Raw genomic sequence first — 26,028 nt, 5'->3', positions numbered from 1 at the left:
TACGAATTTTATTTAAATGAACACATCTTTATCTTTTATCTACTTTCTAGTTCACTGAGAAAGCTAGAGGGTTTGGCAATCACAGTTGGCGTGTAGGTAAGCTGGTATGAAGGGCTTCATGCTTTTAACGAATAAATCTACTCTCTAAAACATAAGTTTTTTTTTAACAAAATGACCTAGATTAATTATCAATGCGATTGCTAGCAGATGAATATACAAACTTATTAGGCATCTAGTTTTGTGGTGTTATTATCTAAATTTAGACAAGTGTGGCGGACCTGGACTGAATGACACTGACCAGTTAGATCAAATGGTTAGGGACGCGGTTTATGAGTTCTGGGACATCTGGTTCGAGTCCTGGTTAGGTTGTTGCCTTTTCCTCTCCTTTTACAAACTCCAGATCAAAAGAATATTATCAAAATTATCAGCATTCTGGAAGGAAGTCAATTCAAATTAATGATCTGGGTCTCCTTTCAAGGCGGACAGAGTGGTCGAATATGTTAAATCTTAGCTTAAAAACAAAAATCATCTAACAGTAATAAAAAAAAAGCAAGTGACCGATAAGCCTCGTTCGGCTCTTGTTTATATGATATCGCCTTTGTAAGATCAGATAACAACAGTGGTCATTCCTAACGTCACATCATCAGCTACTGCTGCTGATATCAACAGTGGTCATTTATGACGTCACACCATCAGTTACTGCTTTTAATATGCCATATTCTGTAAACAATTGTCCTCCATTCACATAAAGTGTTGATATTGATAATGTGACAATAATTCAGTCCATTATCCCGTCACAAGAAATATGGATACTGGTAAATGTGACAATCTTTCAGTTTTCTATCCCGTCACAAGAAATATGGATACTGGTAAATGTGACAATCATTTAGTTTTCTATCCCGTCACATGAAATATGGATACTGGCAAATGTGACAATCTTTCAGTTTTCTATCCCGTCACATGAAATGTGGATACTGGTAAATGTGACAATTATTCAGTCCGTTATCCCGTCACATGAAATATGGATACTGGTAAATGTGACAATCTTTCAGTTTTCTATCCCGTCACATGAAATATGGATACTGGTAAGTGTGACAATCTTTCAGTTTTCTATCTCGTCACATGAAATATGGATACTGGTAAATGTGACAATCATTCAGTCCGTTATCCCGTCACATGAAATATGGATACTGGTAAATGTGACAATCATTTAGTATTCTATACCGTCACAAGAAATATGGATACTGGTAAATGTGACAATCTTTCAGTTTTCTATCCCGTCACATGAACTGTGGATACTGGTGAATGTGACAATCTTTCAGTTTTCTATCCCGTCACATGAACTGTGGATACTGGTAAATGTGACAATCATTCAGTCCGTTATCCCGTCACAAGAAATATGGTTACTGGTAAATGTGACAATCTTTCAGTTTTCTATCCCGTCACAAGAAATATGGATACTGGTAAATGTGACAATCTTTCAGTTTTCTATCCCGTCACATGAACTGTGGATACTGGTAAATGTGATAATCATTCAGTTTTCTATCCCGTCACATGAAATATGGATACTGGTAAATGTGACAATGATAATCATTCAGTTATCTATCCCGTCACAAGAAATATGGATACTGGTAAATGTGACAATCATTCAGTTTTCTATCCCGTCACATGAACTGTGGATACTGGTAAATGCGATAACCATTCAGTCTGAATCGTATTCCAGGTCATTTTCCATGATCTTATACTGGCAAATGATGACGATACATTATTTGTAGACACAAGTGTATGCCGTAATATTAGCTAGTTATTGACAGTAATGATTCAGAAGGTCATATTAGCCGATGATGTGGCGACTATAACATTCGTAGTATTCGTGCTGCTGCACACGACTGGGCCAGCTGTCTGAAAGATGACTATCGAATACGTCAAAATGGTCCCAAATAGCTGAAAATAAAATATTATGCGTTAGTACTGATAGCAATTACCGTCAATATTTATATCATGCTTCCTCAAGTTACAGACTATATTTTATAGGTACGGTATCATAAAAACAGAATAAAAATTAGAATGCCACTGATAAATAACAATAAACGAGAATTTTTCATTTCTGGTAATAAAAATCACCATCAGATGATATACTGCCAGCAATGTACACAATGCTGGTCACGAAACTGTATAATGATACCCATGTAACATATAGCAGCGTCTTGAAGATTATATGACAGTACTTTACGTACCTAATACAGTGTTCTTGGTATGCAATTAACTTTTAATTCACTTTAGATTTTACACCAAAATAAAGAAGCTGAATCTTTTTGAAGGTAGTACAAACATAAAGTTTGCAAATTTTGGTATTGTTTAAAAATATACAATAGCTTACTCTTTTATTGAATCGATACTACATGTAATTGTGGGTTTTTTTTCTTTTTGTCAGATGCATGGTTTTTATTTTCTTTGTGATATTTATTTCTAAAAAATGTCAAAACAAACTATTTTCATGACGTTATAATACGCTAGAATGTTAAGATGTTGGGATTGAAAAGTTTAAACGTCGCTTGGAGACTTATATGTTTTATATTGACAGCGTTTTACCAATAGACTTACCATCAACATACTGGACGCATCTACAATAAACATGTCATACACATTGATCCCAATGGGTGGCCCGTTCACTCTCGAGATGAAAATCTGGAGCTACGAAATAATGCATGGAATAGTTAGAATTAATCTGTTATCGCTTAAACAGAAGATCAATATCACATCGACTGATTGTATTTGATTCTCTCAGTGGGAATTATAACGATGTCTAGATCAAAGCCCGCACTAGTGTACATAACATATGCGATTACTTTGAATAGTTTGATGATTAATGAAGTACAGGTAGGATAACATTAGGTAGAATGATTGATGATCAACACAATATTTAAACAGGGTAGATTGGTATTGACATACAAACACTAATTATACCGAGTATGTAGCAGTAGTAAGCTTTGTAAATGATATTTGTGTATTATTTCATTTTCTGTGATGCTTCAAACGTTTATAGATTGATTATTTTTCATTACAACTTCACACATTACTCAGCATTTAAGGTTTTATTTTTTCTGATATGTCTCGGCCAGGCATAAGAAACCAAGATTTGCCTCACAGGGGCGAACTTGTATGATGTCCATACCAACGGTCGATGTCCATATTCATTACATTTATATCATATAATGTATGAACCATGGTTTTGGAATTCGTGTCAAGTTTCTGTAGATAAAACATGTATTTATGGACATGAGATACTGTCGGATAAACAAGAAATAGCTTCAATACTAATATCCGAAAAAGTTTATATTATCATACATTATGAAAATATAAGAGCGTTCTGTCAAACCACATGGTCAAATTTCCAACCCAAAGTCCATATACTGTATATATCATGGGTAGTAAACTTACTAATGCTGATCTCACTTTCTACCACAATAGGTGGTGTTACTCAACTTCCAAGGCATGAAATAATCAATACAACACGTGGAATAAACCCTTAGCGAGTTTTGATTGGTTGACACGCTGACATTTGACCCGAACTGCAATTGTTATTAACGTCATCAATAAACGAATGACGTCATATCACCGGATCCCGGCCGTCACTTCTCCACCTTATTTGCATACGCGAATTAAGACTTGGCCACGTTCCCCTTTGATTCAAGCCGATAGCATTGTAGTAGAATCAGGTCACACAACTCGTGATTTTTGGATATGGAATGTATTTCACACTAGTAAATCATTTTTAAAGTTACAAAAGCTCGGGTCTTTTGTAACTTTAAAAAAATAACTTACACGAGTGAAATAAATTCCATATCCAACAACCACTCATTGTGTAACCTCTATTCCATTGCATATGAACGCAACGAAAAAATATTACATATTTCTTTCCAAAAAGTGTTCAGCTTGTTGTGACAACGAATTTGAAACCTGGGTATGCTATGTATGTCACTAACGACATAATTAACTTAATTATTTAAGGAAAATACACACATTTGATGCAAATGTGATGCTATTAGATATTGAAATAAGATTATGATCCGTCTGTGGTACTAAAATCCCTTCATAATCAACGAGCCCTGTTGATTTTTTTTTTTACATAAATCCAAAATTGACAGCAATAACAACCACAAAAAGCCATGAAAAAAAATCAAATATTCAATGAAACCTGTTTAATTAAAACATTGTTTAAGTCATTGGTAGTCATTGGCGCCATCTAAGATGATATATATATATATATATTTAATTTCAAAATATTTTATTAACAATACATATATAATACATACAAATATCTACGCATGCAAATACAGCATTGTTAAAAGAATCAGACAACAGGCTAAGCCTATATAAGTCTTCTTCCAGAAAAAACTTCAGGTTAGACCTGACAGAAAGATGTTACATTCCCTCTTTTGAGGCTAAAGTATAACTGTAAAGTATGGAAGGTAAATGTATTTATGCAAGATATATATATATTCAGTCCGCCTGAAGAAGCCTGAGAGGGCAGAAAGGCCTTGCGGCAAAGTCTGTTTTTTGTTATTTTTTATACATTCACCTTCGCAAGGACAGATTTCAATTTCTTATATACTATATATATATATATATATATATAGTAATAATAATAAAATATATATATATATATAAGCAGCCCTTGCGGTTAGGCAACAGAAATTTTCAGAAGTGTAAATGTCGTGTGCTAATATGTCTCCCCATAGTAGTACGACGCCTACCTGTAGTTCGGCCCAGGTGTACGGGTACTATATAAAATCAAACATTTTATTGAACCCTTTATTGGACGTTATAGGTCTCCGTGTTCTTGACTAGGTCTACCTCAAAATGAGAAATGTCTTAGAAATGTTTTAAATGACCATATCTGTTCATAGGATGTTCAACAATACAAAACCAAACCTAATCAGAATGCCACTCATAATATCGTATTGGTGTTTGGACATCGGTATACTGACCTGTCGGATAGTTTTCTCGGAAAGTCTTTTCAGGTCAATTTGAAATAACACGTCTTTGACTTCGTGTGCCTGTAAATAAAGCAGTGATTCTATAACAGACTTCTGGAATACTGGGCAGCATTTATAACAATAGACCATGCGAGGGAGCAACTAATTGTGCGCTTGTCGGGCTTTTCGGCATAGCCGTATAATTTTCTTTTGCTGCCTTATTATCACCAAAAAATCATTCAAGCTGATATAATTTTGTTATCCATACTGAAACTGCGCATTTATTAATTAGTTCGTTAATTTATTTCACCAGCAGTTTTACATTATAACCACCAGCATTAAAACTACGCCGTTTATCTTTTTTAAAGATATTTCTTGGTCTGTTAAGCGGTCCTTACAATAAATCATTACAGTGATCGTTATTTAAATGTCTCAGCAATAATAAGTACATTAGGTAGAACCATAATAACATTCACCAAGATGGATTATTGCTTTTCCGTTTGTGGGAGGGAAAGGCATTTTTGTTACCATTAGATCGCTACCGTCACGACAGATGCAATGCGTTTTACATGTCCATAATATTTAATTGATATTAAGTTAGACTCGCGCAAACAAATTGAATGGACCCATCATTTTTGGATGTCTTAGTGAGCTGGACATATCAACAATTGGATAAAATGTCATATGTATAATCATTCAGCAAGTGTGTGGAATTGCTGTTTAGATTAGTGCGTCACGGGCGTGGGACACGTCCAATACATCTGCAGCTGTGTTCTCTCTCCTTAATTGATTCATGTTTTAATATAAAAATAACAACCAACGAAACACCGAACACGTACAAAATTTAGCTCTGGTCTTAACCACTCTATTGAATCGTGTACTTGAAATTACTATGACCCTATCAAGATTTCATCAGCCTGTTAAATATAAACCTCTGGATGTGTACCGACTATATACACGATTCGATGACGGACAGTTCAAGAACGAGTGGTAGGTTTTCCATCGGGCTTTGTGTTAGTATTATATCATTAAATTGATGACGTCTTCGTTATTGTTATACAGACAAAAATCATAGATTAGCATATGGGAATAAGCAGAATCTTGTCTTACACCGGTTATTTGTGTTGTACAATACATATCGGAACTGGGCTAACAGAACGACAGGGGCCAAGCAGGGCAAATAGTTAGAGCGACCGTCTTAGTTCGGAGGTCTCAGCTAGTCGTTGCATTTCCCTTCTCCTATAACGGATAGTTCAAATTCCTGAAAGATATCTTACCTTTGAATTTAGACTTGCTCCCATAAGAGTGTAGTACAGAAGACCAGCCAAAGAAAAGAAAACAAATTCTAAAAGAACTATCAAATCAATGATTACGAGGCCACTTTGAGCAATACCATATAACAGGAAACATATCACAGGAATACCGCTTGCATACGTAACCAGCACGCTGAATTGTAACACTGTATTTGATGATTGTAACAGGGCTGTCAGACATTCGTGTTGCTGTCGATAGTCTTCTATACATTCCTCTATATTCTCTTCACTGCTGATTTCGACCAAACTTTTCACTTTCCCAGTAACTTCGGAATATTCCCTTCCAATCAATTGCATTAATTCATTTTCGAACGAACTAACGCCGCTCATTGCAAATGTTTGAAACGCATTTTTCAAGACAACGAAAGAAATCGGAATGACCTTTTCCGCACCATTGGAATATGGAAATCCAACAAGAAGTGTCATCAATATTGCATCTTCTGGAAGGAACGCCAACAATAAACCTATTCCTACGGACTGAATCAGACAACTAAGCACGACCGTTATGTATAGCTTTCTTCTGTATCTTTCCAGGTATTGTGGTTTCAGTTTTACATCATAACGCTCCTCGTAAGAATACAATCTACTCAAAATATTCGGCATGTGTTTTGAATTGAGATACAAAAAGCCTATCGTCCATATCGGTCCGACGAAGAAGAACGTTGTCATCGCAAATATGCCTGCGGCTCTGTTAGAAAATGTCTGAAATTCTTTGTCTGTGTAAACGTAAAAATATCTTGCTGTGTCTGCGACGAAAATCAGCGACATAAATATGCAGTAAAACCACTTCATCACAAAAGATGTTGTTCCCGCTTGGACCCTTTTATCAACGAAAATTCCCGCGATTTTCATCATTATGATTAAAGGATTGAAAAGCGCTGTTATACTACTTTGAGATTTTTCTACTTTGTTCATCCCTTCAGTAGTTTCTGATGTCTTGAATTGATGAATTCTTGTGATAGACATGTTTTAAGTAATACGAGCAAGTGTCAATCTTTGAAAATGTTTTGAAAGTGTTCTGCTGGATATCCGGGTTTCCATCCAAGAGGTTTACAAATTGTTTTGCCGGTATATGTGAATTGCCAATAAAGAATAGTACATACAGACGTCTATCATTGCCAATAGTATATGTCTATTCTTAAAAGATCACAAATCTCCCGTACACTGAAAACTGACAGAAATCACGAAAATTGGAGTCCAAGTAACAAGCTTCAGGAAGACGAAAAAATAAGACATCATTTTATACAATGTTAACTCTTTTTGTTTCACAATAGTTAACATTCTCTCCAAGGCTGTGAGTTGTAAATGAAACGAGATGGCTGAATACACGTATTATAATTATTGCTGGATTTCCCGGTCGATTTCGTCATATTGGAAGGATGGTCTCGTGTGATATTTACTCTATATTAATGAGTCATCAGTCATTTGTTTAAACTAGTCTGAGCTCAATTATCGTGCAAAAAAGCAATATTACGCCTTACAAATACATGTACCATGGTCCAGTGTCAATATGGTACTGTAAATAAAACGTATCAGCCTTTCAAGCATTGTAATATATACTAAGATTTAAGGTTATCTGTGCATGTGGACTTTTTAGTTAGACGGTGACGTTTTGCTGGAGCTCTGTGTGAATTCTTGTGAATATTAATATTGATCAAAAATATATATCACGTATATTTTCGATTTTTTAAACGATGGGTTATCCAAAATTTAACAAACTGAATAATGGTGATTGTGGATCTACACATTACCTCATTCTTATACAACACAAATCCACATAACTTATTACTGTTTTAATTTTTGTGGTTATCAAGAAATTTATAGTCCTTTTCTTATATATCTTATATATTTTATTATCTTAAAATAGCGGTTGTCTTAATAATTGAAAAGTTTGCTTATGCAGAACGCTGAACGCATTTACCATTCGTGAAGGATGGCTTACCTTTGAATTGAGTCTTGTTCCCAAAATTGTGCAGTAAAGAAGTCCACACAAAGATCCGAAAAAGAATTCTACAAGGATTAATAAATCAATTATATCGAAGGCCACTTTGAGCAATACCATATAACAGGAAACATATCACAGGAATACCGCTTGCATACGTAATCAACACGCTGAATTGTAACACTGGATTTGATGATTGTAACAGGGCTGTCAGACATTCGTGTTGCTGTCGATAATCTTCAATACATTCCTCTATTTCCTCGGCACTATTGCTTTGAACCAAGACTTTCACCTTTCTTGAAACCTCGGAATATTCCGTTTCAGTAAATCGCATTAGTCTATATCCAAAAGCGCCAACAGTTCCCGTTGCTAACGCAAGAAATGCCATTTTCACAGCAATGAAAGAAATTGGAATGATCTTTTCAGACAATTTGGAATAGGGAAAACCTACAAGAATTGTCATTATTATTGTTTCCTCAGGAAGAAATGTCAACATTAAAAAAAATACTATGGAGGTAAAAAGCGTATGGAATACTAAAAAGCACAAAATATTTCTTCGGTTCTGTTTCAGGGTAATTTGGTTTCATTTTCACTTCATAACGTTCCTCGTATGAATGTAGCGCGCTTAAAATACGCGGCACATGTTTTGAATTCAAATACAAGAATCCTAGTGTCCAGATAGGTCCGACAGATGAATAGGTCGCTATCGCATACACACCTGTGGCTCTGTTCGAAAGTTTATGAAACTCTTGATATCTGTAAATATAAAAATACCTTAAACCGTCTGCGACGAAGATCATCGACAACAGTATGCAGTAAAACCACTTCATCACGTAAGATTTTGTCCTAGCTCTAACCCGTTTATCAACGAAAACGCCTGCTACTTTCATCAGTAATAGTAAAGTATCGAAAAGCTTTGAAATATTGCTTTCAGTTGTTTCCACTTGACCACTCTCGACAGTAATGTCTGAAGGCTTCAGTTGGTGAATTCTCGTAGTAGGCATTTTGTACTCCCTATGAGGCAGATGTTTAAAAGTCTTTTTCCTGTAAATCTTTTTGGTAATCCGTTTTCCCTGTGTCTGATTGATGAAGAACAAAACAATGAGATCTGTTCATATATGTGAAACTTAATGGAGTAAAATAATTACCGTCAATTACTGAAATTACCACCAATCATTATATAGATAATATATAGCTTTTCACATTATGTAGGTTTTTCTGAAGGTTGAGTAAGATGTCTTATTGTCGACCACACTGATTTACATGTGCACTTCACTGGAATCACTGGATGACATCGATATAAGTCTGATTTGACTTCTTTGATGTATCGTGGCGTTTTCCCATAACTATAATTTATCTTTCGCGACTTCCTTCCGACTCTCCAGTTTATAGCCATGCGATTTGTCCTTTCACACAAAGCTGTGAGTTATGATTGTATACCGTAGCTGTAATAAAGCACTAAGTCGTGGGTTTTCCTATTGATTTCGTCATATTGCTGCAATAAACTCGTGTCGTATTTGATTATCTTTCTCGTTTACGTGACATTAGATATTATTTTATTTACATAGAAATCAACCGGGTAAACTATACAGGGTATCCAACATCAGATAATCGATGTCGCTAACTTGTTAATAATAAAATTATTTCAGCTCAGATGAACACACTTAAATGCTGAGTGTGTCTTTAATTAGTTTGTGTACCTTTGGCGAAAGCTGCTCTAGTGTAGGTTTTTACATCTCTTTGTAGTCGAACGCATTCAGGTCCTGCAACAAACGTCAACTACAAACCAAACTAAAACCTAGAATAGGCATCTCCATCATTGTACCTACTGTCTATATTTCATGATCGAAAGATGCAGCTTTCATTTTAGGTCACCTTAGACGATACCCAAATAAGGTAGATTCAAACATTCTTCTAAATGGAAGGTCAGACTAGAAGGTGCTTTACAAAAAAAGTGAATTTCATGACCTTTGCGTCTCACGTTTGGCCCTAGTTCGGGGGTAAAGTCTACTATAGCCAAAATCACATCATTGACTATCATTTGTTGACTTATTATTGGAATACATTCTAACTTGGTTAGAAATAGCAGGTTGGTGCGACAGTTTAATGATAGCTACATTTTGGTCCTGACTGACCCCAAGGGGCTGATGAACGGGGCCAAAAATGATTAAACGGACTGAAATTTCCAAAATTTTCCTCTCAATACCCAAATAAAGTAGAATAAATTCATAGATGAAAGGTTTTAACTCGGTTTTAACAAACTGATGAAAGTCATTTCAAACAAAACGGCCAAGCACGTACAAATTGAAAAAGATATATATATCTATGTGTTAAAAGTTAATCTTATCGTCATTTTGAAACCTCAGGTGATTTTCGAGGTTTGTCGCGTTTTTGACCCGTTATGAAATTGTTTAAATCATCATATATCACGAGAAAAGACGAAATAAAATGGCAGACACGACGAGAGAAGCGATCTCTTATCTATTTTCTCAATTTCCTGATTCTCGTTGTTTTGCATGTTTCATGACTTTTTTCTGAGATCTCGTAATGAACCGCAAAAAACGAAAAATGACAAAACTACGATTAAATAATGCGAAAAAATATTTTCGTTGTTTTACGTTATTTCCTTTCGGTGTGTTTTTTTTTCCCTTCTTCTTTTTAGCTCGTCTCTTCGAAGAAGAGTGAGAGCTTATGTTGTCCCTCCGGCGTCGGCGGTGCTGATATTTGGCAATAGAGTCCCTATGGAGTAAGACAATCCCTTCCTGGATTAAAACTTTAAACAAAATTGGATTTTTTCTTTTTAAATCTGTGTTTTTTGTTTTTTTGTTTTAATCTTTGGACTTTGTGTTAAGTTTATGTTGCGAGTGTTGAAAGGCATAGTAATACATGGTATTAGGTTCCCTGTGGGGGTTAAACTATCCCTTGCCGGAGTTAAACTGAAAGATTTTTTTGGGGAAAAAAACAGATATTTAAAATGTTTGTGCAAATGTTGAAAGCTATTAACACATCAATTTATGATTGTACTAGGGTGCTGATATTTGGTAAAAGAGTCCCTATGGAGTTACACTATCCCTTCTTGGAGTGAAACTGAAAATAAAACAATGTGAAAATGCTCACATTAGACAATTTATACCGGTCCACATTTTTCAAGGGAGACAACTCTCATAAGAATAATATTTTTTTTTTAAATTGAAGAAATAGGTCCAAAAGCAATTACCTTTGTATTTTTGAAATATGTTCATTCAATTTACAACAGCATAGCTTGTCTCCCGAATGTTATATATATATAAATTGGTATGGTTTTGAAAATTGCATGAATTCACAAAACACAATCTGATCAAGTAAACAATATAAATATTATTAAAGCAATTTGCGAAACCATACCAATTAATATATTTTAATTATTTATTGACAAACATTTGCGAGACGAGCTATGCTGTTCTCCAACAACTCTTGTTTCTTATCGTTTAAGCCAACGAATGTCTCAATTTTGAACGTTTTATTTAGGGTTTGCCTGCTGCAAAGATTTGAAAAAAAAAAAATAATAATAAAAAAAAAAAAAACAGAAAACAAACAAAACGCATTATATACTGTTTCACGTTTTTCGGTGTGATTCATTTTTAGTTCTCTGGGACTATTTATAGTCCCGAGAACTATAGCCAGCGGTCGAAAATGTGCTGTTTTGCAACTTGTAAACAGATTTTAGCCTAACTGTGCATTCATGGCTGTATGTTGTGATGCCAGATAATAGTATTGTAAAGTTGTTGAGTTGATAACAGTAAGAATATTGGAAATCAACTGGAATTCTATAACTATAAGCTATACCTCCTACTAGGCACCTTTACACCTGTATACATGGCCTTACTATTTCTCCCTTGTCACCACAATTAGGAGAGAACGCAAATAGGGATCGTTTTGACTGTTGTTCCTCGCTATCTGATTCATTTCTATAAAAGTAGTAAATATGAACGTATTTTTAATAATTTTAATTCCCTCAAATGTAAACATGCAGATACTCGAAATGTCCACTATAACTATAGTTTATAACGTACAAATATTCACAACATAAACATCATTTGGACGATGACAGCTATAGAAATAAAAATTATCATAAATGGTCATCGGAAACTAATTTTAGTTTGCAATGAATGATACTGTGATACATCATCATTACCTTTTTAACAATTGTTCAAAACAGATTATTCGTTGGTGATCAATTACAAATTGTATTGATTTTCTTCAGTTATCGATTTTTGATTGATGATGAAATTTAATCGGTTATTTGGTTACTGATTGAGTAATGGTTGATTGTTGATTTACGGTTGCCGACTGAGCGGAAAGTTTGAAATTTTACCTGAGAAAGTCGTAAGAGCTGCACTGTAAAAGATCGTTTGCAGTTGAGATGTTGGTTCTGACAAACAAATTACAATTATCAAATGCAAGAAAATTGACAACAGTAAATTGAATACTAATACCATGCCCAGAGAACTATGTGGCCCGTACTTGTTAAATGATTAGTATTCTATCTCTACTTGGGACTCCATTATCCTAACCACACAAACCGGAAACTACAAGTGACTTAAAAGCTTATATTTATTAACGTATTGGACTGAAGTTTAGTCCTAGGTATGTGTAGATACCTGTAATCGTCGATATGGAAGAAAGATGTCTGGTGGGCAAATGTCGTGGTCCGAATGTCTACAGCCCTTTAATACGTAATGTAACATTGCTGTTTTGCATGGGAATATGTAAGATTCAGATCTGTTATAATTTCGGGTGAATTTTAAAATAATTAATTAATAATAAAGAATAAACTTACCGACAACATAAAACACTGAAATAATCTCATCGACAACATCACACACTGGAAAAATCTCACCGCCAAATAAAATACTAGAATAATGTCACCGACAACATAAAACACTGGGAAAATCTCACTGACAACATTTACACTGGTTAGTTTCACCGACAACACAAAACACTAGAATAAATCTCATCGACAACATAATACACTGGAATATTCTCACAGACAACACAAAACACTAGAATAAATTTCATAGACAACATTATACACTGGAATATTCTCACAGACAACATAATATACTGGAATATTCTCACAGACAACATAAAACACTGGGAAAATCTTACCGACAATATCAGATAGCGGAGTAAGCTCTCCGACACCATAAAACACCAGAATAATCTCACCGACAACATAAAAGTATTGGTATAAAGCAGGCATAAGTTCCTCTATATTCAGATCGTAGTCTATATATTATTCAAACAACCAGATATTAGAGTTTATGTTGTGACGTAACTCCAACATTTTTCCAGATGGTTTTCAAAACTGATAAAATCATGACTTGAACTACATCTTCTGGTAAAGAGTTCCAACTGCCCACAATTCTTTGAGTGAACGAATATTTCCTCATGTCCAGTCTACTTTTTGATTTATGTAGGCTGAGTGAATGACCCCGGGTCCTTTCTCTTGCTTTATTAGCAAAAGTCCGTGTGATTCTGTTATCCGATAGCCTCCCTACAAGATTTTGAAATTTTCAATCATGTCGCCCCTGTTACGACGATATAGTAACGACGGAATTTTAAGGCGACACAATCGATCCTCATAAGAAATTTCTTTCTTTCCGATAGTAATTCCGTAGCTCGCCGTTGAACGTTTTCAAGTAGATCAATGTCCTGTTGTTTTCATGGTTTCCATATGCTTGCTTCATATTCTAAATGGGGTCGAACTTAAGCCTTATACAGTAAGCAGAACGACTTTTAAACCAAGTGTGTGTGTGATCTTCTGATGGCTCTAAGTATTCGGTTCGCTTTGTTTACGGCTGCTTGTAGATGATTTTTTTAAGTTTAATTTGTTACCAACAATTATTCCACGATCTCTCTCCTCTGTTTCCTCTGATAACATTACTGTTGTTCTTAGACCATCAGCACCCTGATATAAATGTAAGTTGTTGGATCTATTTTTCTTTCCTTAATTTTTACATTAAATAATGGTTAATTATACCCTGTACAATATATATTCATGTCCAGTGGGTTGTGACCAGTAGTTGTAACTGACCAGGTAAATGTGTTCACCTGTCAAACCTGATCCCTGTTGGTGTCTGGTGAACGGTCATCTAATTTACATATCAATTTCATTGGTCAATTTCTCCTGTGATCTCTCCTTACTGTAGGTGTTATTCACCATACATGTCCCTGAACAGACAGGATCCCTTCAGTTGTTTCAACGGGACAGACATTATTGACAATAATTGTTTGTAATAATAATGCACATGTGTGTTTACATGGAATTCAATTATTGTCTCCCATATTTTTGTGCTTGATTATAAATTATGTACTTTTGTTTGAAGCCCTTTCACCCCTCCTAAGCGCTTTAACTATTAAATATAATGGACTTTCAAAAATATCAAATTGATCAGGGGTGAAAGGGAATTTTATGTTAATTTATTCCATATTGTACATTATTTGATTATAAAACTGCCAAAACTTGAATTTTTGTGTTTGTAATATATATTGAAGGGGAGGTAATTCATTGTTTTGCATTTGTCCGGATGGAATTTAAGCAACCAGGTATCCGACCATTCTTGTCCCCCTGAAGATCTCCATTTACCCTGTGGTCTTTATTCGATTTCTTTTTTAAAAGGAAATGGACGGAGCCTATATATATCTAGAAATGTTCAGTTTTTAGCTGTAAGTTTGAACAGAAAAGATGTTTGCATGTTTTTGCTGGATATCAATGGATTAATGTTTCACATGTATACAAAACTTTGTTAAAGTTTTTTTTAAATTATTTTTTTAATTATTTTTTATTTTTCAAAACAATTAACATATTTATACATTAAACTTGACATAAGACACACTTTCAACACATTCATCAATTATCATTTTATATCTAATACAAATCAAATCAATACCTGGATAATAATTGTTAACAACAGCCAAACAAAATATAAATAGACAAAACAGGAACAAACACAGAAAAACAAGGTAGGATTGTTTGTTATCAATTTATATCATCAGTTTTTTTGTAATTAAATATTTCCAGTGAGTCTTTCCCATTTGGTCCAGTCTTTTCTAGCATTGTGTTTCTCTTCAAAAACTTAATCTACTAGTATGGATGTGTATTTCTTATTTGATTCTATCTATTTCTAATTTGGTCGCTATATATACTCATTCACGTTACATATAACACGTGTGATGTGTTTACTAACACAGCTGGATAGCCGGCATTGGTCAGTGTTATAAGCCTGTTTTTTTTATACTCGAACATGTTTATGGTTCGGAACAACCTGATACATATTTAAGCTAATTTGAAGAGATATTGCATGTTTGAGATTTTAAAAATTTATCAAAGAAATCATTAGCAAGAATAAAGAGCAAAGTGACTTCACATTTCGGGCAACATGCTTATATTTATCTATTTTAGGAAAATTAATCAGCGGAAAAGTATGTAAAAAATATCAGGTGAATTTCAAGAAAATACATTGAAAAACGAAGTCATAAAAATTCATTGAAAATTGTTCAAAATGCATGAAATATATAGTAAAAACATTACGTGACCGACTACTTTTTACTGTATACTTCAACATATACTGTCTGAAAATGAGATGTGCGAAGAGAACAACAGCATTTTTCAGAAATGTTTTAATATAATTTAATATGCAGAACTGATACTCCATATCAACTTTATTTAAATGCCCTGTTACTGTCATCGTTGCAAACAAAGCCTGAAGAACATCAAGATCATATCAGATCAAAGGGTTATTATGAAGAAAGCATCCCTCTTTAGTCTTTGTCCGACTTTTAGTCTCACTTTCGTTTAGAGACATCGTCTCCTCTCTCGCCTGTCAGCTCTACGTCTTGCAGCAGCACTTGTTCCACCATCTTGAATCGATCTCAAACATGCTTTTAATCGCGGTTGAAGAACTCTTTAACCATTTAACCGAGTGGTTAAAACCAAGCCATAAAAACGCTTAAACTTAAAAGTGTTTTAAACCTTAAAAATGTTTGAGTATAAAAAAAACAGGCCTATAAGATGATAGACCACTGAGGTCCAGCCCTCAGAATCAGTCACGCTCATGTCGGTAGAAATTATCAATGCATGCATGTTCATGATTTATGCTGCATGAGTTGTACAGTGTATTTGCATTTTTGTGTGCAACTGCATGTGTAGATACCTAAATTAACTTAAGATTAATAATATCATTATTATTATTATATTTTGTTACTGACCAACTCCGGGTATATTTCTTTTGGTTCGAAATTTAGTTAACCACTTCCGTAACTTTTGACATTTCCGGATTGTCTCCGGCGGCAAGATCCTACTTGTTTGGTTGACCAAACATCCATTTCCATTCATCATTTTTGGATATTGTGTCATCTTTTGTGACAACATTGACTTCCAAGAGATCACTTGAACTTTTAGTTGCTAGATATCGACAAGTAAGTAAATACTGGATGCCAGCTTTCATTATATGAATATCGCTAGGCATCTACCTGCGTACTGCAGTTACAACAAGAAAGAGTTCGGTCATTACCACAACCCCCCACAGGTACTTGGGGTAAGAAATTATATTTATATATATATATACTATAGAGCCTCGTATTACTATATAAATTAGACTATAGTAATACGAGGCTATATAGTATAAATTTATAAATATAATTTCTTATCCCAAGTACCTGTGACAACCCCTAGCTTAGTGTCTGTGGCCAAGTGTGGGTCATATCAACTGTAAAAAATTGTCTGAACGATGCTTGTAGCACGTTGAAGTTGCCTTCATCTGTTCTTAGAAGGTCGCCGGCTACACTTGGAGTTGATAAACAATGAACAGTAATTTGAAATATGAAGTGATAGTGTGAATCCCTGGGCTTTTTGGGGCTGTAAATGGGCCCAATTCTCAATTGGAATTATTTTATAGCCGGATTCCCAAAAATTGCAGTTTACTCATGAAAAAATCTTTCACAATTAACCAATTTTATTCCCAAAATGAGGAGGCCCCATCCCAAACCAGCGTGAAAAAGCCCTGGATTCAATCAGTATCAATCATTCGTAACCTATCAGTGATTTTTTTACATTTTCATTTAAAGTGCCCATGCCCTTTTTCATTGGGAATTTTGCTGCGCGAAAAGTTCAAATTGGGAATTTTACGACGATGAACCTACCATAATATGCTAAGTTACTAGAGTATACCATCAGACAGTTATTGTATTTGTGTGCTAATATAATAAATAAACAAACAAATTCATGATAAAGATTTTTATTGAACAGTATACTGTCTGTCACAGTAACTGAAAGACAAAAGTTCCTTCTAAAACTGTTCACGACGGTTGCCCATGCCTCTAAACAGATTGACTAGTCGCTACTAAATGGGCTTGCTACACCACATGATTTAATTCCAAAAAGCTCACAATATATATATTTACATAGGTAGACAGATTTAGCTGAGCTGTAGTACAGCTAGTCATACAGAGATTCGTATTTCAAACGAACCTGTGTCCGTTTATCACTGGCTTCTAGGTGTACTTTCATTGACTGTGACTCGTCATGATGATATTCGGCAAGTTCAGGTTCCTCAGGCACTGGCTTTATGTAATTGTTGGACGTTTCAAATTTATCTTCAATGTTTTGCAAGTCGTCAGAAGTAACGCAGGAAGCACTCACGCCGATCGCGACAGACTCATCATGATCAGTCTCCAACAAAACATCAGTCTCACTCTCACTAGTAACTGTAACGTTAGGACTAGGTTCACATATCGTGCTAGACAGTTTCTGTCGTTTAAAGAGCTGGTCAATTGGCAATAGGCCTTGTGATGAGTCATGTTTTTTTTTAATTTTCTTCGTGTAATACTAAGAGTTGTGAGACATTTTGTCTCGGTGACCTTGACTCGTTGCGGTGGTCTTGGTCTTAGAGAAGCTTGGTATTTACGTAGTAGTATTATTTGAAACGTTTTGGTGACCGTGATTATCGACTAACTAAAAACCTCGACCGAGATGTATGAAAGCGTGTATTCGTGTGGAAGCAACAGATTATAAACAAACACGCTATGAATAAATCTGAAATATTTTATTGCTTCCGATGACCTTAAAACACGGACATTTAAGGTATTTTTTTTAATCTTTCATTGAACTATTTTACAAGCCAATTGGGAAAAAAAGGGTCAGATTGGGAAAAAATCCACGAGGGGAAAGTACCGAAAGTCGGCACTTTAACGGGTAAAAAAATCACTGCCTTTCACTATATGTGTATATTTTTGTTATTTTGCTGCTGCAATTGAAATTATCATCGGAGAAGTTGTATTCTTCAGTTTTACCCATTTTTTAAAAAAATATTTCAATAAGTAATGCAGTAAAGATACAGAAGTTTTCATTGAACAAATTTATTGATTTTGGGAACCTTTCTGATCAGATTTTCTTTCAGACAATATTTTTGTCTCCATAGAGACAGCACGAGAAAAATATTTTTTTGAGAAATGAGAAAAATGAGAACCACTCTTCCCTGAACTAGAATCGCTCATCCCTCTGACTTCTAATTCTTAATTAAAAACACACATGCACACAAAACCTGTGTAAATATGTTTTTCAATGTGTTAATCATAACTTCTTGTAATTATACAATTTGAACTGCAGTTTTGTGAACTTTTCAGACCAACCTTAAAATATTTCTTGTTTGGCATCGACCGACCCACCCTACCAGTATTGGGTCGGTAGGTAGGAAAAATATTTTATTTTATTTGGGAAAACTATGAAGGACGCTGTGAAACCAATTTTGATGAAATACATTGAATTTTAATTCTCGAAATGCAAATCAACAATGTCAACAGATCTAACAGCGATAAGAATTATACAAACACAACCATATTTTATACATGATTGTAATACTTATAGTATTGAGCTTATGGAATGTGACTAGTATGATTTACCAGGGTACAAACACAACCATGTTTTAAAACATAGTATTGAACTTATGGCTATAGTATGATTTAACCAGTATAATATCAGAAAGATAAAAAATGTACATTAATTTGAAATAAACAGAACTACAACAAGAAGAATTTTATATCTTGTGCAAACACAACCATATTTACTTAGTATTGAACTGATGAAATAACTAGTTGATCTTTATATTAAAATATCAGAAAGATGAAAGTGTGCATTAATTGTCAATAGTTAAAAACTTGAAAGTTAAAAAATAAGTGTCAAATCATTCATCTTTCAGAAATCAGTATTTGATTATGACAAAAATAATGGTACAATTCATATTAAAATCAGTATTAATAAATGCTGAAATATAATGATTTTTTCCAAAGGATTTAGCTTGATGTTACACATCTTACATTTCAATTTTGAAAACTACTGATACAAATATTAACTAGTTAAATAAATTGAATGTTAACTTCAGGAGACAATGCCAGAAATTGTCTGGGATACATGTATGTATTTCACAGGCTTTTATAAAGTATTACAACTAGAAAAGAAAACATGCATTTGAAAGATGAAGTAGCTTTCTAAATAATGATTAATATAGATTGATTTGAATTGTATCTGTTTTAATTTGGATACCGATGTTACTGGGTGTAGCTAGGGCAGCAACTTCCTCCAACGTAAGAAAATCTTGCACTTCATTGACCTCAAGTGTGACACTACCCTGATAGATAAACAATAAGTTAATGATCTGCTCACCTACCTTATGAAATGAGCACTTCCTTTATTGTCCGTCGCGTACGTCTGTCTGTCTGTTGCCGACCGTCCATCCGTCTGTCCATCCGCTTCAACAACACTCTCAGAATGCTTGTTTATTGTTATTTTGTTTTTCAGTAGGTTTAAACTTTGGTTTCATTTTGTGGAAAGCTCCGTTTGTAGACAAATTTCAAATTTTCTTATCTTCCTGGTAAGAATGTAATCTTTTATGTAAACATATATATACGCAGTACTGTTATATTTTTATATATGGTTGTTTTTTTGAATGGCAGGTCGATTACCATACATGTACATCATTTAAAAAAATTACCAGCTATAGTTGCTATGCACCTACAAACCAGCTAGATTCAAATCATTCCTTGTGTAGGAATTATTAAAAAGATAAGGACAGTATACAAAGTTTATGATTGCTGATGTATTCATTTTGTTTTAGAGTATTTATCATAACAAAAATATAGCTAGGTGCAAATATTGATGCACATTTAAGATTTTTCAGAAATATTATGTGTATTTCCTAAAACTTTCTTTGTTATTATTGTTGTGGTTTTAAACCTTTTTCCATTAAACAAACAACATCTCGATTTGATCAAAACATCAATGTTTGAAGACTTCTCGATGGAAGGGGAATAACTCTGTTTGTCTTACAGCTGTACATGTGAGACTTCTTGATGAAATTATTTTACACCTCACTCAACCTTTTATATTTTATATATTGTATGTTCAGTTTAAAACTTCAAATATCATATGTCGCAAATTAATGTGTGTTGGTTTACAAATACAGTAAGTGATAATGATTTAGTGATTACAATTTCATTTATACAAATTCCAAGGGATATTTATACAAAAACTTCTGAACTGAAAAATGATAGTTGGACTGCATGGTCTATTTATATAGAATAAAAAGGTATAATCTGTCAGGACTGTTTGTGTTAACAATTGGAATACATGTAATTACACAGGTTAACTATATAACTATATGTTAAACATGCTTTTAGAAATTTAATTCAAATAAAAACATGATAAAACTTTTAACTTATTCATCTTTAAGTTGATATTCATTTAAATAACAGTTAATACTTTAAAGGAATTGAGAAAGACCTGAAGCATATCAATATTATCACTGTCAGTATCAAGTCTTTCCATTTTAATCTTTTTCAGGTGAAGATGAATTTTGGAATTGAGGTAATGTCATATTAAATAAAGATCTAGAAGAAATCGTGACAGTCCACCATTATGACTCTAAAACCAGTACTGAAGAAAAAAGTAGATGAGCTGTTTCTTCATTGGCTCAGTGAAACAGACACACAGCAGAGTCTCAAAGAGAATTTACGACTCCTTGTCCATGGCGAGGCCTTCAAACAATCCGTCACCCATGTCCCTAGTTCTTCTCCGCGAGGAAGTGGTAAACCGCAGTCACCTCGACTGCGACCTACGTCTCCAACCTTTGGCCTTCCAAGTCCTCGTAGCCCACGACGACCTCTGTCTAACAAGAACAATCACAGTCGTGTAAATGGCTCTTCCAAGGTAAGAAATCCATTAATTATTTTAAAATATAAAATTTCTATTTCAGCCGATGATATTGATAATTTTGCTGATTTTAAAATGTCATTAGAATCTTGACAGCAATCTATAAAACCTCAAGGCCCTATAGAAATCACTCTGTCTGTCTGTCTGTACGTTCACATGTTGGTCTGTCCATCCATTATCAATCTGTCCACTAACAAATTTTACTCCAGGTTATAATGTTGGTATTAACAGACTGATTCACATGAAACTTGGTAAAAATGGTCAGATTACGAAAATACTCAAGTAAAATGAACAAAAAATTGGAAGCTTTTCACTGATGAATATTTTGTTATGACACTTTAAAGCAATGTTTGTCAGGATTAAACAAGGGGTCAACAGATGAAAGGTCAAGGTCACTGGATCAAAGGTCAAGGCCAAATTTTGTATCTTTTCATTGATGAACAGTTCATTATAACATATATGATGAAGCAAAGTTGGAGAGAACTAAACAAGGAGTCAACTGATCAAAGGTCAAGGTCATGGGGTCCAATTTGGTTCTCAGTAAATTTCAATTTTTTTCCAGTGACAAACATTTTGTAATTATACTTACATGAAGCAAATTAGTCTCAATTAATTGTCAGCTGACAAAGGTTAAGGTCACTGGATTATAGCTTGTTGTTTGGTCTATTGCCCTGTGAACAGCTAGGGTATCCTGAGTCATCGAGAGCAATTTGGGTAAAGTGTCTTTTTAAAGTGTCCTTTCTTAGATTCTTCAAAAGCACAAACTGCCACCAAAAGGTATAATTGGCATGTGTAACCAATACTGGATATTTGTTAGAGTGGTACACTAGATTAATCAGGGTAATAGAGGTCTGGGTTCCCTCAGGCACAACTTCATGTCTCATGCCTGTTGAGAATTTATGCAGTATGGTCTATATAGTATATTTAGTATGAATCCAGGGGTGTACAATTCTGAAATTTTTAACTAGCCTAATTAAAGGACAATACTATAGTGGCCATTGTTTTTTTTACTATAGCTCTGATCAGTTCTACTAACCTTGGTGCCCTTGTTCTGGTAATATTTAAATACATATCATTCAGATAATATTACGTTTTCCCATAATTTACCTTTTTCTCAAATGTGTCATTAAATGAAGAATTAAAGCAATGACAATTTATAGGGTTCAGTGTTTTGTTTGGTCTCTGCTAGAATTTAAGCTCATATATAACTAAAATTTGATTGTGCTGATACCTAGTAAAGTTGAAATATTATGAAGATAGCATACCATTGACAAATATATACTTTAAGCTGATTTATAATTATGGATAGGTGCAGTGTTTTTATTATATCTGAAAGTTGACAAAATTACTAAAAGAATTTTTCAGATGATAATGTTAACGTTGTCAAGTTAACATCTGTCAAGTACATACAGTGGAACTTCGTTAACTCGAACTCGGATAACTCGAATACCCCGCTTAACTCGAAGTACCTCGCCGGTCCCGGCCGAATTCTCTCTTTATCTTAGTAAAAAAAACTCGGATAATTCGAATTCGGATAACTCGAAAAACTCGGATAATACGAAGTAAAAATTTGGTCCCAACAATAAAAATCCTACTTGTAATGTTCGAATAACTCGAAGTATAATTTTCGTCGATCGGTGGCAAACGCCGACATTTTTTAAGAGCTAAATTCCGTTTGTAATACTGAACATATCGGCACTACTAACCTACATGCTATTATAAGTGTTTCATAAATTCATAAAAGAAATTGTCGGTTGAATCTTATAACAACAAGTCTTGGTGATAAAAAGTACTGCTTTACTTACATCAGGTAATTTCCCAAGGCGGTCGCCGATATCAGTACACACGATAGTCAACAACTCATCTACCCGTTCGCTCAAGCGGAACTAATCTCTGACACACCGGTAGATCTACCCGGCTGATGTTTTTACAGGTGTAGAAATGACACAGTCACCGGCGCCTATTAAATCTTTAAACTGCTGAAACAATAGCGTAATTACTGACGAGGTGTTCAGAGTACAACTGTAACGGTCAGTGCTGTCTATTAAATCGGATAAAACGCCAACTCAGTTACAGTAACATTTTATACGCACATGCGCAGCCCAACTTCCGGTGCTAATACACATGGAAATGGCGTGGTTATCAATAAAAAGTAAGTAGGCCGATCAAACAGTATTTTATATATGTCCAATAAAAGGTAATGGTTCTGTTACGTTTTGTATGCAATCTGTGTTAAACTTAAACGGTTATTTGTTTTGACATTAATAACTTGTTCTTTTGTCGAATCCGTTTTATCGTTTACCTTTTGCAAACATGACTTGCACATCAGATCGTTATTGAAGTGACTAAGTGAAAGAAACTTTATCGTGACTGTATATCGGCAAAACTACACCAAATTACAAGTGACATAACGAAACATTACATATATATTTACATGTATTGACCAGTCTTCACACTAAACTGATGAGCGACAGAGCGAAGTTATAATGATTATATAATGTTGACAAATATTGACCAAACTTTTCACCAAAAACGATAACTCGCTTAATTCGAACACTCGGATAACTCGAAGTTTTTTCGTGGTCCCGTCGACTTCGAGTTAACGAAGTTCCACTGTATATCTATATCTGTAGCCAAAAATTGTTCCTTTTTCATTAGAAGACCAACAGTGGTTTAATTAGTGTGATCACACATGTGCTATAGGACACAAGTCTATCTGATCAAAACAGACACAGTAGCACCAATGATCTTGTTTCAATTTCAACAGCAGCCTGATTAACTTACTGTTGCTATATACATTGTATATCCATAAGTGATATGTTAACTAATTATAACTGCCACTTCATAATTAAGTTCTTAATGTTAGCTTACAAGTTAGTAAATAAAGTTAGCTTACAGGTTAGTAAATAAAGTTAACTTACAAGTTAGTAAATAAGTTAGCTTACAAGTTAGTAAATAAAGTTAACTTACAAGTTAGTAAATGAAGTTAGCTTACAAGTTAGTAAATAAAGTTAGCTTACAAGTTAGTAAATAAAGTTAGCTTACAAGTTAGTAAATAAAGTTAACTTACAAGTTAGTAAATAAAGTTAACTTGCAAGTTAGTAAATAAAGTTAACTTACAAGTTAGTAAATAAAGTTAGCTTACAAGTTAGTAAATAAAGTTAACTTACAAGTTAGTTAATAAAGTTAACTTACAAGTTAGTTAATAAAGTTAGCTTACAAGTTAGTAAATAAAGTTAACTTACAAGTTAGTTAATAAAGTTAACTTACAAGTTAGTTAATAAAGTTAACTTACAAGTTAGTAAATAAAGTTAACTTACAAGTTAGTAAATAAAGTTAGCTTACAAGTTAGTAAATAAAGTTAGCTTACACGTAAGTTAGTAAATAAAGTTAGCTTACAAGTTAGTAAATAAAGTTAACTTACAAGTTAGTTAATAAAGTTAACTTACAAGTTAGTTAATAAAGTTAGCTTACAAGTTAGTAAATAAAGTTAACTTACAAGTTAGTTAATAAAGTTAACTTACAAGTTAGTTAATAAAGTTAACTTACAAGTTAGTTAATAAAGTTAACTTACAAGTTAGTAAATAAAGTTAACTTACAAGTTAGTAAATAAAGTTAGCTTACAAGTTAGTAAATAAAGTTAACTTACAAGTTAGTAGATAAGTTAGCTTACAAGTTAGTAAATAAAGTTAACTTACAAGTTAGTAAATCTGTGTTTTGCACCAGGATCACTCATGTGATTGATTTTTAATTCCATCAATGACATAACAAAGCATTTGCTTGGTACATCTAAATTAAGATAATGTTTCTGTTTGGTGTGAACCAATTAGGGCTGCAACCACCTGTAGTTATTAATTTTTATCAATCAGACCATACAGCTACTATAATGTCTTCAGCTATCAGAACTGGTATAGGATTATAGCAGAAAATTTTCACTAGCCAATGGGCCTCTTGTTCATTGATCACAAATGTTTGTAATATGTAGTTTGAAACATGAAGTGCATTAATTTTGAATTCAAAGAAAAATATTACAGCAAATCAAAAGAATCAAATATTAGACAAAATAGAAATGAATTAGTTTGGGACATAGAATTATGAATAAAAAATGGAACTATAGCTCAAAGTTGTATGATGGTATTATGGTGTCAGCCATTCTGTAGACTGCTGGGAGAGATATTGCACCATTTTGTACCAGATCTTGGAATAACAGTTAATGTTACCTGTATTAGTTTCTGGTAACAGTAGGGGGTTATCAGAAGAATGGTAGGAATGTTGACCCTCCAAATCACAGGCATGCCAAGATAATGAGGAAATTCCTCCAATTACAATCAATACATTATGCCAGCTAGCGGTCATGGCAACCTACCTGTTATATAATTATGACTGACACATTCAATATGTTCCTAGGTTAGTTCAAGGTCACCTTGGTCATCTTATAATAGGAACAAGTATAACTACAGAATTTGTATACAAATTGTATTGTTCTAACTTGAATGAAGTTGATTGACACATTTTTCGATATCCTGCATGGATATATCATCACAGTAA

At 33.9% G+C, this 26,028-nt stretch overlaps 1 protein-coding gene and 1 long non-coding RNA gene across 2 annotated transcripts in view; one reads left to right on the top strand and one right to left on the bottom strand.

Annotated features, from left to right (window-relative positions):
* Positions 1 to 789: 789 nt before the first annotated feature.
* Positions 790 to 5,080, bottom strand: LOC117341921. Its single transcript, XR_004535712.1, has 3 exons — positions 4,992 to 5,080; positions 2,605 to 2,694; positions 790 to 1,944 (listed from the first exon to the last, which is right to left on the bottom strand). It is a non-coding gene; the product is annotated as an uncharacterized LOC117341921 (long non-coding RNA).
* An 11,481-nt stretch (positions 5,081 to 16,561) lies between these two features.
* The window catches only part of LOC117342673 (serine/threonine-protein phosphatase 2A regulatory subunit B'' subunit beta-like), a 69,806-nt gene continuing 60,339 nt past the window's right edge, over positions 16,562 to 26,028 (top strand). Inside the window, exons 1-2 of the mRNA XM_033904878.1 lie at positions 16,562 to 16,694; positions 21,112 to 21,477. Coding sequence (XP_033760769.1) covers positions 21,187 to 21,477 — 291 coding nt within the window. The 5' untranslated portion in view covers positions 16,562 to 16,694; positions 21,112 to 21,186. The remainder of the gene's footprint in view (positions 16,695 to 21,111; positions 21,478 to 26,028) is intronic.

Source organism: Pecten maximus, chromosome 14 (genome assembly GCF_902652985.1).
Source record: "Pecten maximus chromosome 14, xPecMax1.1, whole genome shotgun sequence".
Taxonomy (NCBI): domain Eukaryota; kingdom Metazoa; phylum Mollusca; class Bivalvia; order Pectinida; family Pectinidae; genus Pecten; species Pecten maximus.
This window is presented reverse-complemented; position numbering and strand designations above follow the sequence as displayed.